At 35.1% G+C, this 20,786-nt stretch overlaps 1 protein-coding gene across 2 annotated transcripts in view; it reads left to right on the top strand.

The window, feature by feature from the left end:
- DCC (DCC netrin 1 receptor) overlaps positions 1 to 20,786 on the top strand; it is a 1,171,073-nt gene that overhangs the window by 973,450 nt on the left and 176,837 nt on the right. For both annotated transcript variants that reach the window (XM_073898173.1, XM_073898172.1), the window contains exon 15: positions 19,389 to 19,583. In XM_073898173.1, coding sequence (XP_073754274.1) covers positions 19,389 to 19,583 — 195 coding nt within the window. The remainder of the gene's footprint in view (positions 1 to 19,388; positions 19,584 to 20,786) is intronic.

Raw genomic sequence — 20,786 nt, 5'->3', positions numbered from 1 at the left:
GGCATTATAAATTGAAAAGTTGCAGAGCTACACAAAGTCATACTTCATAAAGCTTATATCTTTCACTAATAGATTAGGGAACATCCATGTATTTATTTATCCAACATATATTTCTTTTTGAAGGTCTATATGTAATAGGCATTATTTTAGGTACCAGGGGTAAAGGAATAAATAAGGTCCCTACTCTCAAGGAGTATAAATTTTATTGAGATAGAGATGGATAGTGATAAATGCTATGAAGAAAAATAAAGCATCATAGAGGGAATAGAAAGATTAGGGAGAACTGTTTCATGTAGGGTGTTGAGAAGATCTCTCTGATTGGGTAAAATATCAGCACAGACCTTAAGGTAGTGAGGGAGGCAGCCATGTGAATAGGTCAGGCACGAGCCCACCAGGCAGAATAGCAAGAATAGACATCCTGAAGCTATAGCCCAATTGGTGGTGGAAGTATTAACAAGATCAGGGTGGCCTGGGTCTAAAGTCATGAGGATGTGCTCTGTCTTATTTAAAGAATAAAGACAGGGTAAGCTACACAAATACCTTATTTTTCTATTTATTTAAGAAATAACTTCTAAAGTTTATACACTTGTCCTTTATCCTCTCACTTACCTTTACAAGGCATATATTATTAGGCTGACTTTTAAAAGACAATAAATTAAGCTAAGAAAATTTAACTAACTTAATCAAGTCACTAAGCTAGCAATTGTGGATCTGAAACTCAGGACCAAGTTTTGTGAGTCCAATGTCTAATATAGATTATCGGAGCAAAGCCTCCACAAATCCTCTAGAACTGACCCAGTGACAATAAAAGATAGTGATTCAAGGCAGAAGATTCTAAGAAATGAGGTCATATCATTTACCCAAACCTAAGGGACTATATCTCTTACTGGAAGGACTGAAAATAAATGGAGCAGAGCTTCCAAAGGTCCTATAAAATATCCAGGATGAATGGGGCTCTCCACTTGACTTATGAGCTCTTTCTCCTCACTCCAAATGACTTACAGTCTAGTGGAATCAAAATGTAAAATCACAGCCCCTGGGATGGCACAAACTTTCTATTTAACTGTGTGCTTTTCATATCCATGCAATCTTAATATAATCCAATTCATACATCTATTTTAATCAAGAATCTCTATGCTGTGTTCATGAATAAAGTCTTAATAAATGTTGCTTAATTAGATTGGTTTGAAAGTTTCTATACTCTTGGCATAATAATGTCCCTCTTCTGCATGCATCCTTCTTGGTTACTTTTTTCTTTCTTGAGTATTGATGCAGTTATTATGAAATATAATTAAGAACCCATAGTGTGCCCAGTCATGGGGAGTACAAACATGAAAGAGATAGGAACAGTTCTCTTGAGAGATAAACAGATAACGGCTGTCCTAATTGAAAAGACTTCATGAAAACAAACAGTACTTGAACTAAAAACTTCAGGAAAAAGAGGTCGACTAAGGTTACAAGGAAGGGTGCGTGGGACAGCATAGTAAATGTTCTTCAAAAAGAATGCCTTTGGGAAAATTATTTCTGCCACGATTAGTGTAAAATGTGCCCTCACTCATCCAGGTGTTACTCATTTGCCAGTTGATTATCTTAACACATTTCAAATAATGCATCTTTTCTCATTCTTTCATTTCTTTATTTGGATTTTAATTGTTGAGGCAGCTCTTGTCCTTGTCCATAATGTACACATTAGCAATCTAAAAAGGTAAATAAAAAATTAATAGAAGAAAACTAATGGAGTTGATGCTTCTTGTACATAATACTGTTATGGATTATGACTTGAAATTGTTCACTCTTTTATTTTTTTTAAAGATATACTTATTTGAGAGAAACAGTGTGAGAGAGCATGAGTGGGAGGAGCAGACGGAGAGGGAGAGAGAGTCTCAAACAGACTCTGCCCTGAGCACAGAGCCCGACCTGGGGCTTGATCTCAGGAGCCTGAGATCACAACCTGAGCCAAAATTAAGAGTCAGAACTGACTGCTCCACCCACGTGCCCTGAAATTGTTCACTCAAAACATGATGGAAACAGCCATTTTAGGGCATATAATTATATGAGTGTGGGAAAGATATGTTTTACTAACTTTGTAAAACAAAGTATTTTATTGGCTGTAAGAAATTAATAAGATCACACATATTTGGTCTTAAGGCCTTTTAAATTTGTTGACCCATAATCTCTTTTCACTGGGATACTCCTCTAGACTGATTTCAATTTCTCTTCTTTCCTCCTGTTTTTCTTACTTTGAATGCATCATGCAAATATTAAAAAGTGTTACCCTTGATAGGAATCAATGTTTGAACAAATGGACAATCTCAGAAGTGGTTGTGAGTAGCTCCAAAGAACACACAGCCTGATAGCTTGTTCTATTTCCATATATAAATACATAAATGTGAATATATATATATATATATTTAAGTTAGGGGGGTTTCTTTAAATAGTCATCTCATTTTAACTTATTCATGTTTAAATCATAAGATATAAGTCACTTCTCCTAAAGCTTTCATGGCTAATGTAAGAAAGTTTTGAGTTCTAAAGTCAGAAATTTCCATATAGAATTGCTTTGATTTGCCTGAAATTATAGCTAAGGGGGAAGCAGTCATTTTGAAAACCAACTCTAATGGGAGGCATTCTTTGCAGTAGCCAAAGAAACCTCTTTTGGGAGGGAACTGCAGTGTTTGCCCTCCCTAGGTGCACTGTGTTGCATAACTTTTCCCTCTTGCTTTTGCGTCTCCTGGTGAACTCCAAGGGAGTGATCTACTCATTAGAGTGGTAATGAGCCCTGCAAGTCACTAAGGAGAAGCAGTGGGAAGTGCAGATATTTAAAAGCAATCCCCTTTCCTTCTGTGACTTTTATAGTTCCTCTTGCATTCTTTGCTTGGCTTGAGCAGTGTGAAGATCAACAGTAACTTCGAGAAATACCCCAGTTCCTTATGGACTGCCCTTTTAATTAGGATGTTTTGTTAAAGTAATTACAGAGCCAAACCTCACTGTTTGTTCAGGGCTCCCTGAAAGCATGTTTGTTTGTTGTTACCAACAGCTGGAAAGTTTTAAAATATTTATTTTGTGCCTCAAAATTTCAACTTAAAAAAACAAGATCATTAGAATTCCCCGATGTTCTTATGTAAATGTCTTGAATAAGGATATGAGAGAATTTGTGATGAAGATCAGCAAGGTATCCTCCAGGAAGTTGAGCTCGGGGATCAGTTTGTGCTGCTTTTTTACCCCCTAATTTTGAAGTGAACAGGTAGAAATTGTGATACGCCATCAATAGTGATATAATTTAAAATTAAACTTCTACCCTAAAATGGAGGAGGTTGGTCAGCAAAAATTAGCAATGCAGAGAGACTCCTGAAAATGCAACACAGTGATGTGGCAAAAGCTGTGACCTTAGGAGCAGGCTCTAATTTCCTCTCCTCAGGAAATAGATAATTAGTCTTATTAGCCTGACTGAGTAAGGGTAAAATGGAATAGCTGCAAATTTACTTCACTTGAAAGTCAACCATGAAGAAATTCCTGTGTTTTGGAACCTGCATGGTACATGGTATTCGCCAAGAACATGGCTCTGAGAAGGAACTCGTGAAAGCTTATTTTCAGAATAATAATAACATCCAAAATGATGATGATGTAGGTAAGATGTTGGGGTTCAGAGCCGACAGCTAAGAAAGAATTCTTGAAACATCTTCCATGCAAAAAGGTGGTTTTATTAAAGCAGGGGACAGGACCCGTGGGCAGAAAGAGCCGCACCGGGGTCGTGAGGAGGGGCCCATTATATACTTCCAAGTCGGGAGGGGGTTAGGGATAGCGTAGGTCTCTAAGGAATTTTGGAAGCAAGGTTTCCAGAACTTTGAGGGGGCTAGCTATTGTTAGGAAAAGATCATTTATTACTGTTTAGTAAAAACTCAGTCATGAGAACCTTCAGACCTATATCAGTGGGTCATATGCTTGGGGATGACTACCCGCATATATCTTGGGGAGTAGATATAAAGGAAATATCCAAAGGAATTTTTATATGTTAACATAGACTTACAGGATCCTGGGTGTTGGACTGAGATGATTTTCGCCCTTAGCAAAGTATTAACATCGAGGCAGCTGAGTTCCTAGATGAATGTCATTCTGCCTGTTTCAAGGACGTGTCAGAGGACTGTAGGTAGTAAGGCAATTTAATTTTTCTTTTGCCTGTGTTTCCCACATCAATGAGAGCCCCCCTGAAAGAAAGAATACTACCTATTAAAATTGTCCTCCTCATTCCAAAACTAGAGTATGAAAAGTGGAAAATCTCTAGGCAGAAGAATGAGAAATGAGAAAAACAAGTTTTTGGCTAATTGGAAGAAATTGAAGAAGAGAAGGAGAAAGCTAGAAGGAGAGGAAAATGGAAGGAAAGATGGAAGGAAGGCTGCTGAACCATATGTGTGAGTTACAATAGGCTGAAGCATAGCTTCCCTCCCCAAAATCCATGTCCTAATACCTGGAATCTGTGAGTATGTTACTTTACACGGCAAAGGAGAGCAGGGGATTATCCAGGTGGGCCCAATGTACTCACAGGGGCCATTCTAACAGGGAGGCAGGAAGAGTGACAGAGTTATGTGTGACAACAGAAGCAGAAGTTGGAGTGATGTGAGGCCAGGAGCCAAGGAAGGTAGGCAATCTCTAGAAGTTGGAAAAGGCAAGAAACTACATCATTCCTAGAGTCTCAAGAAGGAACATGCACCTGCTGACATCTGTATTATTAGCTCTCCGAGAATGATGTTGGAGTTCTAACTTCCAGAAATGTGATGTAAAGAGTTTGTGTTGTTGTAAACCTCTAAACTTGTGCTAATTTAAACCACTAAGGACAGCAGGAGTAGGAAACTAGTACAGTTTCCAGGAAAAAAAACAAAACAAAAACATTTTGGTATCATTTGAGTAATTGACAAAGTACAGTGGACCCTTGAACAATGCCAGGGTTAGAGGTGCTGTCCCCCACACCGGTGAAAATACACATATAACTTTTGTTTCTCTAAAACTTACCTCCTAACAGCCTACTGCTGACTGTAAGACTTACCAATAACATAAACAGTGAACACATATTTTGTATTTTTTTATATTATATACTGTATTCTTACAATAAAGTAAGCTAGAGGAAAGAAAATGTTTTTAAGAAAATCGTAAGGAAGAAAAAATACATTGACAGTGCTGTATTTATTGAAAAAAAAAATCTGTGTATAAGTGGACCTGTGCAGTACAAACCCACATTGTTCAAGAGCCAACGGTATGCTTGTATCAAAATAAAAGTTTGCATAAAATAATATAAACCAGTCAGTTTGTGTTTTATTTTAGTTTCATATTAGCCAAAGGTTTTGAGGCCAAAAGGTATGAAAACAATAAGTACTAAGCTTGAAATAGAAAAGTAGGCCAAGGAAATGGAAAAATAATATTATATAGAAATGAGTGACTCAAAAATCTGGAATTTCACAAAGTCTGAACATTTAATGAAAGCTTCATTTTATCAGGAATCAGAGATATGTTCTACAATGATAGTCTTACCTAATAGATACCTAAAGAAATAAGCTAAGGCCCAAAATTATTGATGATTTGATGGGAGACAAACACCATGGCAAATTGCATATCCACCCAATAATTGCTTTTCAAAAAATATTTTAAAATATATATTTTTCTAAATTATTGGAAAAATAAAAATAAATATCATGTTATAAGCAAAGTATAGAAAATAAAGGAAAAATGGAAAACACTTTTAGATGAAAGAAATTCTGAAATTGAACGAAATTGAATTAACCTCCCTTTGTAAAAGGGAGAGGCTTTCAGATCCTGTTAAAAACAAAATGAAACTATGTATTTTCAAAACAAAGGAAAAAATATTGGAGAAATGAAAGTTGGTCAAAGGATTAACAGGATACAAACTGATAGGATTCCAGGGCGATGATAACAATACATAAATACACACATGCATACATACACACATACACAGATATACATGCCCATATATACATACACACAGGCATATATACATACATGCATACAGACATGATACAGATATACAGTATACACACGCACACATACATGTACACTTGCACACATACACACGAAGACATACATACATGCACACATGCATGCATACACACAGGCACAGGCATACACATACACACATGTATATATGCACACATACATATACATACACATGTGCAAACACATATATACACAGACACGCAATTACACACATGCACACACATACATATACATCAACATACACATATACATATACATGTATATGCAGTACATACCCAAATACATATACACATACAAACATGCATGAAATGGGTGAGTAATTTTATATTGATAAAGATACAAATCATGAAACTTTAAATCTCAAACATGTAACACTTAAAGTATGTAAACAATGTTTTCCAAAAAATTCAAAAGATCAAACCAGATCTGAGAAAGAACCTTTTTAAATGCTTGGAACAGCATAAAAATATACACAGAAAAAATAAAAGAGAACTTAAAAGACAAAGCATGGGCTGAGAAAATTTAGCATGCTTCAATCACAATTTGAAAAGAAAATAAAGAATGGAGGAGAAATAATTTTTGAAGAGATAGAGAGTTTTCCAGAATTGATGAAATACATGGATTATCAGATTAAGGAATAATGCTTTACCTTTGGTACATTGTATCATACCAAAGATAAAGACAAAAGAAGAATTTAACATGCCATGAGGAGAGATTACTTATTTAAGGACTACAATTATATTGACAAAGACGCCCCAATAGCAACAATTAAAGCAGAAAACAGTGAAATGTCTTCAAAGTGCTGATTAAAAAAATTACTATCATTAAAGAATTGTATATCCAACTAAATAATTATTCAAGGAAAGGAGACACATAAACACCCTTTACAAAAAGAAAAGTAGACTTTACCACAACCATCCTTTTTGTAAAGAATGTACTTAAAAAAAAAAAAAAGCTAGAAAGAGAAAGAAAGTAACCAGAGGGAAGATTAGAGAAAGTGGATAAACAAAATAATGTAACATATGGGTACATCTGAACATATTGTGATTATCTAAAACAAAAATTATATTTTGGAGGGTTTAAAAACTTAGTGAATATGAGGTGGTAAAGAAAAAGGAGACTGTGGAAGTTAAACAGCTTTGAAATTGTTTTTATGATGTTCTCGTGAAAAGTAAAGATATAATTAACTTTAGACTACAAGATATATGTGATCTCAAAATTGAAAATATTACAACCAGAAGGATATAGAGTATATTATTTCTTATCTGGTAGAGAAGAAAAAAAAATAATAGGGGAGGGCTCTTTAGCCTATACAAATGAAACCATAAAAAAAGAAAAATAATTTGTTATGAACAAATAGAAAATTAAAAGTGCATGAAAAAATCATATAAATAAATTTTAATATATAATAAAAATAGGTGTAAGTGTATTAAACTCACCAGTTCAAGGATAGATTACTAAATGGAATTTTGAAAACATCCAGATCTATAGTATTTACATTGGCAATATTTACAAATGTTAAGATATGAAAAAGTTGAAAAGAGATGGGGAAAAATAGCAGTCATCCTAACAAAAAACAAGTGTAGGTTTTTCTTTGGTCATTTTCTTTTTCTTTTTTTTTTTTTAAGATTTTATTTATTTATTTGGCAGGAGAGAGATGGCGAGAGAGGGAACACAAGCAGGGGGAGTGGGAGAGGGAGAAGCAGGCTTCCCATGGAGCAGGGAGCCCGATGTGGGGCTCGATCCCAGGACCCTGGGATCATGACCTGAGCTGAAGGCAGACGTTTAATGACTGAGCCACCCAGGCGCCCTCTTTGGTAATTTTCTTAAGGCCAAAAACTTCTTTAAGGATAGAGAGTCGCTACATAATGATAAAAGGTTTGACTTATTAAAAATATGTAAATTGTTGAAGAAATATATATTCCTTATAAATATATGGCTTTTATAACATAAATTTGTACTATTTAAGCAAATTTTGACAGATCTTTATAGAAAAATTTGCAAACCCACCATAACATTTGAGTGCAGATTCATCATTATAGAGGCAGTAAATATATACAATTATAGGTAGAAAATACAGACAACAAACCAACACAAGTCCCACCATCCAAAGATGATCAGATTATCACACTCAACACCCTAATGCATATCCTTTAATTTCTGTCTTTATACACATGTGTAAATATATACATACATACATAAAATATGTATATATTATAATGAAAAAATATAGATACAGCTTAAATGAGAATATATGATACTTAACTGTTCTTTAAACTTTTCAATTATTTTTATTTTTGCAGATTATGATTTTACCTAAAATCCTGATCATATTCCAATTTCTTCAATAGATCCAAAAAACTTTCTTTACAGATCATTTATATAAACTAGAATTGAATCTAGGATCACACACTGTATATAGATTTTATTTTTATTTATTTTTTCTCTTCAACTTTTTATTAAATTCTGATTAGGTAACATACAGAGCAATATTGGTTTCAGGAGTAGAATTCAGTGGTTCATCACTTACCTACAACACCCAGTGCTCATCATAATAAGTACACTCCTTAATACTCATCACCCATCTAGCCATCTGCCACCCCTCTCCCTCCATCAACCCTGTTTGTTCTCTATCATTAAGAGTCTCTTATGGTTTGTTTCCCTCTCTCTTTTTTCCCCCTTCTCATATGTTCATCTATTTTGTTTCTTCAATTCCACATATGAGTGAAATCCTATGTTATTTGTTTTTCTCTAAATTATTTTGCTTAGCATAATACACTCTAGCTCCATCCACATCATTGCAAATGGCAAGATTTTATTCTTTTTGATGGCTGAGTAATATTCTATTGTATAAATATACCTCATGTTCTTTATCCATTCATCATTCGATGGGCATTTGGGCTCTCTCCATAATTTGGCTATTGTATTTGTATCCCCTCAGGGTCTTAATCTACCACATTTCCTTTTTTCCTACTGAGATTTATTGAAAAGACTGGCTTTTTGTCCTCTGTTTCAATAGCCCAGTTATTTCTTGTGGTTTTATTTAACTTGTCCCTCTAGTTTCTGTAGGTTTGTAAACTGGAAGTTGTATATAAAGACCAGTGTTAATGGATTTTTACACATCTCTCTCAGAATTGGAAAAAAATTAAAAAGGAAGGAATTCTGCAGATTTACCTATCATAATTGAAATATTCACACAGTTAGAGAGTCACATATTTTTTTCTAAGCATCCAAAGAATATTTAGTGCTTGGCTACAAGAAAATGGATATTAAAGGTCTTGGATAATACTAATACTAATACTAATACTAATACTAATACTAATACTAATACATTGATCACAATGTAATTAAACTCATAGTCAATAATAATATGATATCCAATACATTTGAAAATATAAGAGTATATTTCTAAATAACTCATTGGTCCAAAAGAAATCATATTATATCTAGAATATAGCTTTTAGCACCTAATACCTAAGCAGTCTTGTTTACTTATATATCTACTAGATTAAAAAATACTAAGGAAATTTTTAAAAAAACAGATTTTTTTTATTTTCAACAAATGCAGAAATTATTTTTGTTTTGGCTATTATTTGATAAAATTCTTGGTGAAAGCCAATGACATGCCATTAAAATACATTCAAATTAAAGATATCAATTTGAGGGTAAGAAGTAGGATTTACTCCAATGAGCTCACAAATGTAGTCCTCTGGTGATATAACAAAGTTAGTTATGTGATTTTATACACAGAGGAATGTAGGTGTAAGTGGCATGTCATGAAAAAGGATTTCTTTCACATAGGCTTTTGAGAGGAGCCATCCATGATATTCTGGGTTACTGGTTGACAAAAAGATTTGCGAATGAGATGAGCTATTGATATAGCAGCCAATCCATCATGAAATTGAAGAATCCAGCCCCTTATTCTCATTGAACTGGAGTTCATCTTTTTTTTTTCAATTTTTTATTATTGTTATGTTAATCACCATACATTACATCATTAGTTTTTGATGTAGTGTTCCATGATTCATTGTTTGCATGTAACACCCAGTGCTCCATGCAGAACGTGCCCTCCCTAATACCCATCACCAGGCTAACCCATCCTCTCACCCCCCTCCCCTCCAGAACCCTCAGTTTGTTTTTCAGAGTCCATCATCTCTCATGGTTCATCTCACCCTCTGATTTCCCCCCCTTCATTCTTCCCCTCCTGCTATCCTCTTTTTTTTTTTTTAACATATAATGTATTATTTGTTTCATAGGTACAGATCTGTGATTCAACAGTCTTGCACAATTCACAGTGCTCACCATAGCACATACCCTCCCCAATGTCTATCACCCAGCCACCCCCTCCCTCCCACCCCCCACCATTCCAGCAACCCTCAGTTTGTTTCCTGAGATTAAGAATTCCTCATATCAGTGAGGTCATATGATACATGTCTTTCTCTGATTGACTTATTTCACTCAGCATATTCGTCTTACGTATAAGGAGAGTTGTAGGCAAAGCCAAACTGTGTTTCGAAACCAATTTAAAATCTGCTTTAGTTCTTAGGCAAGTGGTTTTTCAAAATCTCAGAGCTCCACTATACAAAGGATGGCACAAATTATTTAGACTTGGATAAATGTTCAAAGAAGTTTCAAGTCCTTTCCTTAGCCATAGCAGACTTTTTAATATCCTCATGAAGTTTTGATCCCTTCATGACTTCCTTGACTTTTTCTAAGTGCAATAGAGTAGATAAGGTTGTGGGCTCTAAAGTCCTAATAACTAGATTTGGATTCTGCTCCACTCACTGTATTATTGTGCACAAGTAACTTAACTTCCCTAAGACCTGAGTTTTCTCATCTGTAAATAGGATATGACAACAGAATCCATCTCAGCAGATCTGTGTGAGAATTAACTATGACAGTGGCAAGAAAGTACGCAGCAATGTGTCTGATACATATGAAGCACTCAGCAAATGCTTATTGTTGCTGGTCTTCATAGATTAGATCTCAGTGGTATGAAATACTAATACCACTTGTTCTATGAAGCTTATTCTTGTTCATGATGATAAAACTTTATTGTCTGCTTTAGGTGAATAGATGTATTCTCTTCAAAAGCAGGGCATGTGTTCAGTATGTCTTAAAAGCCCACCATCTAATTAAAGGGGCATTGTCATATAATTATATTGTAATATATTATAATAATTTAAGGGGGCATTGTCATATAATTATATCAATATATGCAAGAAGGCATTTTGTAAAATTAGGCAGTCTATCAATTTTTTAAAAACTCAGGTTAATATGTGAACATAAGGAAACTTTTGAAATGTTATTGTTTTGTAGAAACTAAAAGCAAGCATTTTGCTAAATAATAAAATACTAAATACATTGTGTTTAAGACCCACACAAACCAGAGATGTTTCCTACTATTTCTGTTTGGCAAAGTGTAGAGGTTTTGGTGAGAAATAAAACACACACACACACACACACACACACACAAAACAACTTAAAAAGCTATAACATTTTATTACAGAAGGAAAGAAATGTTATTTTTATAAACAGTGTGATTGCATATTTGGAAATTCCAAGAAACTAGACTAAAAACCTATTAGAATTAATAAGGAAATTTAATAAGGTAATTTATATTATATATATATATAATACATACACAATAGCTTTATCTTATACTGGCAATAATTAATTCAAATGTTAAAAAGAAAGGAAATGCATTCATATGGCAACCTGAAGTATAATATCTAAGACTAAATTTAACAAACTAAAATGTATATGAAGAAAATAACATTTTATTAAAAGATATAAAATAAGCCAATTGAAGGCAAAAGAGAGCAAAGTTATCACCTCTTATATAAATCGAAAGTGGAAGGGTGAAGGATGGTTTTAAAGATTTTGTTGTTTTTTCTTTTGATATTTTCAAGTATAATAAAGATGGAGGGCTCAAACACCCATCCTTTTGTTCAGTTGGAGGTTGTGAGATGAGATGATCTCTCAAGGTATCATTCCTACTGTAGAAGATTGTGTTCTCCCTTCTGTGTTCTTCACATTGGTAGTGGTACCCATAATCTACCAGTCATCCAAGCCAGCAGATTCCCTGTCCTCAACTCCTCCATTATTGCTCCCTACCCATATACCCAAAACCTGTCATTTCTACTTCCCTAACAGACTTGGAATCCATCCCCTCCTCTCCACTCCCGCCATTCTACTTTATGTCAGGCTGTCATCCTTTGTCACCTGAAAATAGCCTCCCACCTGGTCTTCCAACACCAGTTAGCTCCTCTCTAGACTCCATCACGCTGCCAGAGTGATTTTTCATAACCAGATCTGATGATGTCATTTCTCTATTCAAATTCTTCCCGTTATGCTCCTGCCCATAGCCTCAAGTCTGACATTCCATCACATCTTTGCATATGTATGCATCTCTCCAGATGCATTCCATCATATCTCATACTTTCACACTTAGTGTTTCCTTTGCCAGAGTGCCCTTCACAAGACTTCACACCTACTTGTCCTTCAAAATTCACTGGATGTTTTACTTCTAGGAAGCTTTTCTTATCTGAATTTCATTCAGATGTCTTTCCTCTAAGCCTGCTGTCTTGGGCACGCCATGAGCATCTATCCTACTCTTCTCAGCAGACTAAAAGCAAAGACCATGCTTTATTTGATTTGAACTTCTCAGTGCTTGACATGGTGCCTTAGGCTACATGGTAGATGCTTGATTAATATTGAATAGATGGGTCAATATGTAAGCCTTCATAGCCAGGTATTAGTTATGTTAAACTCAGACAATTTATATAGTTTGATTCTCTATTGATGTCCATTCTTATAGTCAAAAAACAATTACAGATAAATGAGAGCCAGAAACACCCTTGCTCTATTTGGTATATTTTTATTTAAATGTAGAAATGCATTGCTTTTTTCTCAAGTAAGATGTTAAAAATGATAACCCAAGTTTTCTAGGGAGCAGCTTGGCAAAAGATTTTAGAGATATTGAGATTTTTGTTTTTTGAACAAATTGGTCTATAGTTTTGAGAGATTAGGGTTTTAATCCAATTAGAGGAAAATGAGCCTGAAAAATTCATGGAAGTACATCCTTTGACAAGGACTGAAACCCTACTCCCCATGCCCTGTTAAAAGATAAGATTTGTTATTTGAATGGCCCCAAATCTGGAGATTATTCAGTATGAGGTAGCTGATAAAAGTCATCATGGTAGGAAGACTTAAGATTCTAGTGAGATTCAATGATTTTTGAAGTTGGTGTCCCTGAACTCTAAATTGAGAAAATAAATCTCCCAGTTATTGATAGGCTCTGATCCCACAGTGCTCTTAGAAAGCCACATCAAGTGTGTCACCTCTATCAAGGTTTGGTTTTCCCACTCAAGGACTCAGAAGTTTGTAAATAAAATTGAACTTCATTGTGTTTTTTCCTGTGTTCATTTGACCTACCAACCTCCTTCCTAGACAGGCATCTTAACTTTCTGTTGGTATTTGTAAAATCAAGAACTCAACAGATGGAGGCCATTTTTCCCAATATTGGAAGAAAAAAGGACAGTTTGAGGGGGATGGAACTGTTCTGTCCCATGACAGGAGTGGTGGATACATGACTCCACTGGTATACCACTGAGTGAATTTGCTGCATATAAATTTTTAAAATATAGTAAAAAGTTAATACTGAAGATAGTAGCAAAAATAAACAAAATAAAAAGAAGGTATAGTTCATTGTTAAATAGAAGTGATTGTTCACTATAATAAATAAATAACATTCAAAGTTTATAGACATTAGTGGCTTAAGGAAGCTGATGTCCATTGGTGAGAACAGACCCCACCAACAGAAATGAACACATTAGTATGTATCTGAATGGTCTGGAAAGATAGAATATGGCTCTATCAATTGCCTTATGTAATTCTCTGTAAAGAAATATAGGCTATTAGGGACTGGAACAAAACTCTAACAAAATGACCCATAAAATGCAGCACACTAAATCAAGAACAGATATGTGAGTATTTGTCAAAAGTACCAGCTGCCTGACGCCGTGTGGCAGAGCCGTACACAGCAGATGGTACACAGCAGCAATCACTTCCATTAGCAGGAGCCAGCAGACACAAATCTCTCTGGCCACTAGGAGAAAACAACTTTAATAACTGTATTTTCATTTCTGTTATTTCCTTTTTTTCTTGCAATCCTTATCTTCAGAGAGCTATATTTTATAGTTAATGACAGTCATATGTATTAACAGTTAGATTGAACCTTATAGGAAGTGTAGACGTTGTTCAGATATTTTTGAGCACTTTGTGCCAGGAACTGTTCTAGGTACAGGAGTTACAGAGAATTTATGGAAGGAGATGAGGCAAAGAATAATGAGATAATCACATCAAAGAGAAGCACAATTAATGGCAATAAATCCTAAGGGGGGAAAAATAGACAGGTGATTATTAGATTAGAGACTAGGGAAAGATTGCAACTTTAAATATGGTAGCCAGGGAAGGCTGAAGTTGGAAATTAAATAACAGAAACCTGAAGGAGATAAGGGAGGAAGGCATATCTGAGGGAGAGCTTCCCAGGAAGAGGGTACAGCAAACTCAGATGCCCTGAGGTCAGAGCATGCCTGACATGTTTGAGGAACACAAAGTGTCCAGTGTGTAGTAGATGGCTGGGGTAAAGTGAGCAAAGGGGAAAGTGGTTGGAGATGAAGAGAGAGAGCTAAGGAGGCATGGGGTAGATCATACATGATCTTTTAGGCCATGGTAAAGAACTTGACCTTACAATGTGCTATGGGAAGATTTGAAGGAGTTTGGAGTGGTCTTCTTTATTTGACATGATCTTATTTGTATTTTGTTTACACATGTGCTCACACTGTATCTTATATTCATACACATTTATTTTCAATATCATCTATATGTTGATGGCTTTCATATCTGTGTATCTGACCATGGCCTTTCACTAAAACCCCAGACTTACATATCCACGTACATCCCTGAGATCTCCACAGATGTGATTAATAGGCCTCTCAAATTTAACATGACCCAAGAACTTGCTTGTTTTTCTTCATCTCAGTAGGTCATCCACCAGTTGCCCAAGCCAAAGATCTGGGGGTCCTCACTGAGGCTCTTCTTTCCCACACCATTCACATCCAGTTTATACCTCTGTTGATTTTACCTCTCAAATGTCCCAAATATGCACACTACATTTCCACAGTGGCCACCCAGACAAGTACAAAAACATTTTTAAGGTTTCCTAATTTTTTTAAATTGTTTAAAAATGCACATGACATAAAAGTAACCATCTTAACTAGTTTTAAGTGTACAGTTCAGTGTCTTTAAGTACATTCACACTGTTGTGTGACCATCATCAAAACCACTCTCTTCCGAAACTCTTTTTGTCTTGCAAAACTGAAACTCTGTACCCATTAAACAATAACTCCCTACTCCACCCTCCTTTCAACCCCTAGCAATCACCATTCTATTTTCTGTCTCTATAAATTTGACTGATCTGGGTATCTCATAGAAGTGGAATCATACAATTTTAGTCCTTTTGTGTCTGGCTCATTTTACTTACCATAATGTTCTAATGGCTTATTCACATTATAGCACGTATCAGAATTTCCTTCTTTTAAAAGCTGAAAAAATATACCATTGTATGTATGTACCCCAATTTGTTTATCCATTCATCTGTTGATGGACACCTGAGTCTCATCTACTTTTTGGCTATTGTGAATAATTGTGCTGTGAATACAGGTGTACAAATACCTTTTTGAGTCCCTACTTTCAATTCTTTCGGAAATATACCCAGAAATGGTATTGTTGGATCTAATGGTAATTCTATTTTTTTTAACTGCCATTCTGTTTTTCATAGCATTTGTACCATTTTACATTCCCACTGGGTAACTTTCTTTTTATCTTCTTCATTTTCCTTCTTAGTCCAGGCACAGTGACCTTCTTTGATTTCTCCAAATACCAAGCTCATTCTTGCTATAGGGACTTTGAGTTATTACCTCTTCCTGTAAATATTTCCACCCTGCTGTTTGCTTGACTGGCTCTTTCTGATCATTCACCTTAGACTCTACCAGTAATACCTTCCTTGAGTCAGTTACTATTCCATCAGCATAGCACTTATAAGATCTCTCAGTTTCCTTGTGTGTTTATTCTTATTTTATCGGTCTTACCCCCCATAAAACGATATCCTCAGTACCCAGAACTATGACTGGCACATAAGAGATGCACAATAATTATTGAAATGTCATGGGGATTAATGTGATAAATTTCCTAATGTGCTATCTGTGAGCACTACTCATTAGTGAAAATTGCAATCGTCACTCAAAAAATAATAACTATTCTTTAGGAACAAATTAAACCAAGATAGAATCCATAATTCCATAGTGTAATCAAGAATGGCAGTTGACCTAGTTACTGTGATAATTCAGATTTCAGTAGAAATTTGGGGCTCATTAATTTGGATATTTCAGGCAAAATGTGTTCTTTGGTTTCAAATTATTTCAATAATTACCTTAATGCTTCTCTATGCTTTATGTACTCAATTATTGTCCTAGAGGTACTTGTAAAATCTTTCATGTACTTCTGAGTAGTGAATTTTAGTTTCAGCCTTCAAACACATCACATATTTTCACGGCAAATTTTCTAAATTGATGTTTTCTAGTTCATTCCAATAGTAACCATTTTCCTAATCCATAAGGTCATCTGTATTAGAGAAAACTAAATCAGGTCACATAAAAGGAAAATGTCATTTCTGTCTTTACAGTAAGAAGTAAGTAGGTGGGTACAAACTGGTTATTCCGGATTATAAACAATCTCCTAACACAGTTATCTTTATGATGAGGCCATATATTGTGAATGGCTTAGGTCTACTACTGCCTTGATGGACACCCTTTCTTATGGCCCTGTGATCCTAAAGGGGTGGTAAAAGCCAATTAAAAATTTAGATGGGGAGGCAGCATATATGCTTATGTATTGACACCCTTATTTTTATCATGTTAAAATAGTTTTGAGGTTTGGATCTAGGATTGAAACTACTTTTATGCAGTGAAAAAAAAAGATGAGTATTGTGTACCAAGAGTCCCTCTTCTTCAAGAGCAATTTGGGCATTTATTACCCTAGTCCTTTTATAAAACTCCAAGGGATATAACTCTGTGGGTACTGACCTAACTGACTTGTGGGGGAGCTACTCTATGGTTTGCAGAAAGGTGGAGAAGTTATTGTTCTGAAAACATTTAAAATATTTTTTCCTTTTATTCTAAAAGATATTGAAAATTGTCATTAAAATCATTAAATTTTCATATTGTTTTTAAAAAGTCATAGCATTTAGTTCATTTTCTAAATAAAAGATTAGGCAGATTTTCTTGTTGTTTTCGATAATTATTACAAAAGCTTCAAAAGTGTTCAACAGAATTCACTGTAGAGCCCATTACATTTCAAGGACACTGGAGAGCCTCTGTGGCAATAGAGTTGAAAAGTATTAATCCATTCCTTTTATCTCTTTTATTACTTCTCCCTAGGGTTTATAATGGAAAATCCTTCACAAACATTGTGTTTCTGTTGTTAAGGTTTATATACACATTTTGAGATAATTTTTTATGACACCTTTGCATATTATGTCACAGGCTTCTTTGGGGCAGACAAATAAAAGCTTGTCCCTTTTTGTTCACAAATGGGCATCTTCAGAAAAAGAAGCTCCTTTAGAAAATGCTGCTGATGTAGCATCTTTAGAATGTAGCATCTTTTGAAAAGCTGTTAGTATGGGACCTACTTTAAAAACTCTAATAAAAGACATGCTTCTATATATCACTTAAGCTAGAAGCATACGTGTTGAAGGTGGCTAAAGTTGGTAATAGAGGTTATATCACCTTTTGCTATTACATCAAGGAAAAAATATATTTTAATATTACCTTTAATCATCAAAGTCTTTTGCATAATCTGACATATGTTACCTTTAGAGATTATCAGTTAAGAAAGAAATAATGAACACAAGTAGTTTAAATAAGGTTCACATCACTAATATTTTTGAGTACCCTTTAATTGCCAGGTACTGTGCTGAGCATTTAAAGGACTACTAGTTTAGATGGGCACATTCTTTCTTAAATTTCTTCCCAGAATACTTCTGTGATTTTCAAAAAATAGGGTACATGTACCTGTATTAATCCTATGAAAATATGTATCATAGTATATTATAACTGCCTTTTTACTTGTCTTTCCCATTAAACTGTAAACTCCAAAGATATGTTTTCCGTCTGCCGTATTCACTCTGTCCTGTGTCCTGATCATCATGGGTACCTTGCCCTACTCCCCAAACATAGTAGGTGCTCTATAAATATCTATTAAGTGAATGATGATAATCATCCAGAAAATGCATCATTTCTTTAGGGATGGGATCAGAGGGAAGAAGGATGATATAAAAGCCAGAATTCTAGTTTTTTAATTTTCAACACACAATCTCCTTCAAAGAAAAGTTATGTCCACGTTGCATGTATATTTACTCCCTAACAGCTAACATCAGTGGTGCTACTCATAATTAGAGCACTTTATGCATTATCTCATTAAATCTTCTCAGCATCCTATGAGACCATTGCTACCTTTAGCCTCATTCTACATGTGAGGAAATGGAGACAGGACAAATAAGGTTTTAAGGTTTCTCTGAGATGGTGAGTATACAGTACAAATTGGAACTCTTACTTCCAGGCTTTGAGGCAATCAATATTTGGAATGTCAATTTAATTAGAAGGTAATCTCGGAGAAGATAAATAACTTCATGAGGGTGCACAGCTAGTAAATGACAGAGCCTGGTTTGAAATCAAATTTGTACACTCCAAAGTCTGTGTGGCTGCAATCCCAGCCGCTGTCTCCTTTTCTTTACAATGAATGCGCTTTTCGGAGATGCACTAAATTATGGGTCAAGTGCCATCCTAATCAAGCTGAGCAAATCATGGCCCTCAACTGTTTCTCCTGACAATTTCTTAAGAAAAGACTGCTTTCTTTTTGTTTTTTTGTTAAATCAGAGTAAATAATCCTTGGGCAAGACCACTTTGACATTTCATTTCCCTTTCTATTATTCTTACATCCTCTGATTTTATTCAGTACCGATGATACCTAAGAAGAGTTATATGGGGGGACAGCCCAAAGAAAAAAATGATTAGAATAAAGATGCATGATGCTACATGTCTATGGAAGGAACTCAGTGCCCTCTGTGCTTGAGAAACTGTGTGAAAGTCAAATCAAACATGGAAAATGTATTATGTGCTGACACAAGGAGGAACTTGGGCAGTGAGTGATACACCATTTGAGGATCTATGGAATATGATATTAAGTCTTACTTAAATGGGAAGTTTTACCATGCTGTATGTTCTAGTATGAGACAAACTAATAATGCCTCCTTTGAATTCTAGAGTCTCAAGTCCCTGACCAACCAAGCTCTCTTCATGTGAGGCCCCAGACCAACTGCATCATCATGAGTTGGACTCCTCCCTTGAACCCAAACATTGTGGTGCGAGGTTACATTATTGGTTACGGTGTTGGGAGCCCTTATGCTGAGACAGTACGTGTGGATAGTAAACAACGATATTATTCCATTGAGAGATTAGGTGAGTAGCTATGGTTTTTATTCTATTAAGTGAAATAAATGATTTATTTGAAATTATTTTCTTTTTTAGAAACTTGTTCTTTGGACTTTTATTTTAATTTGTGACATATTATTTCATAAGACAAGTCTCTCTCTTTTTCTATCTTCTGTCAGTCTACACACACACACACACACACACACACACACACACACACACACACACCCTTGTTTTTCATCTCTGGATTTTGAATTGGGGTATTTTATCTAGAGACATTCACAACGATGGTAGGTGCTCTGCTGTGTACTTTTGCTTATGAGTCATAGAATACAAAAAGGGAATTGTATTATTTTTTTCCACTGGTCAATAGAAACTTCTAATCTTAATAATTCTTGTAAAAAGAAAGTCAACACATTTTTTTTCATTTTTTTCTCACTAGGAAGATATTCTGTCAATTTTTCTTTAACACTAAATTATCTAGTCACCTTGCCTTCTTTTCCCTTAGCATTTATAGGTAAAGCTTTGTGGCTATGCCATTATGACTATAAAACAAAAGGTGAAACAAGGAATTTTCAATCAAGCCTGTAAACTTAGTTATCAGACTCCTCTCTGCATACATTCCAAGGTCTCTTATCATACTCCACCCCATTTTAATAAATATGATACTTGAATTATGACATTTCTGAATTCATTGAAAACTTGTTTACTCAGAGAGGGCTAACGTAGTAAAAGTGTTCATATCCATTTTATATCTGATTTTCCATAGTATCATAAGAGATTATATCATTAACAGAGAGAAATCAAAGAAATATATGTCATATATAGGGTGTCAAGAAGTTAAGCTATTCTCATAAAGCACAAAGCAGGTTGATTCTACCTGTTGATTTAACACCATATTATTTGCAATGAAGTCCACTGACCTCACTGGGAATACAACGTGATTGGTGGGAGTTTGTGTGTGTGCGGGTTGCTACTTATTTGTAATGGCTTTCACAAACAGAATTTTTTTTATTTTTTTTAAAGATTTGATTTATTCACTTGAGAGAGAGAGAGAATGAGAGACAGAGAGCACAAGAGGGAAGAGGGTCAGAGGGAGAAGCAGACTCCCCACTGAGCGGGGAGCCCGATGTGGGACTCGATCCCAGGACTCCAGGATCAAGACCTGAGCCGAAGGCAGTTGCTTAACCAACTGAGCCACCCAGGCGCCCACAAACAGAATATTTTGAT

This window comes from Callorhinus ursinus, unplaced genomic scaffold (genome assembly GCF_003265705.2).
Source record: "Callorhinus ursinus isolate GAN/ISIS: 27379988/994484 unplaced genomic scaffold, GSC_fseal_2.0 scaffold11, whole genome shotgun sequence".
NCBI classification, from domain to species: domain Eukaryota; kingdom Metazoa; phylum Chordata; class Mammalia; order Carnivora; family Otariidae; genus Callorhinus; species Callorhinus ursinus.
This window is presented reverse-complemented; position numbering and strand designations above follow the sequence as displayed.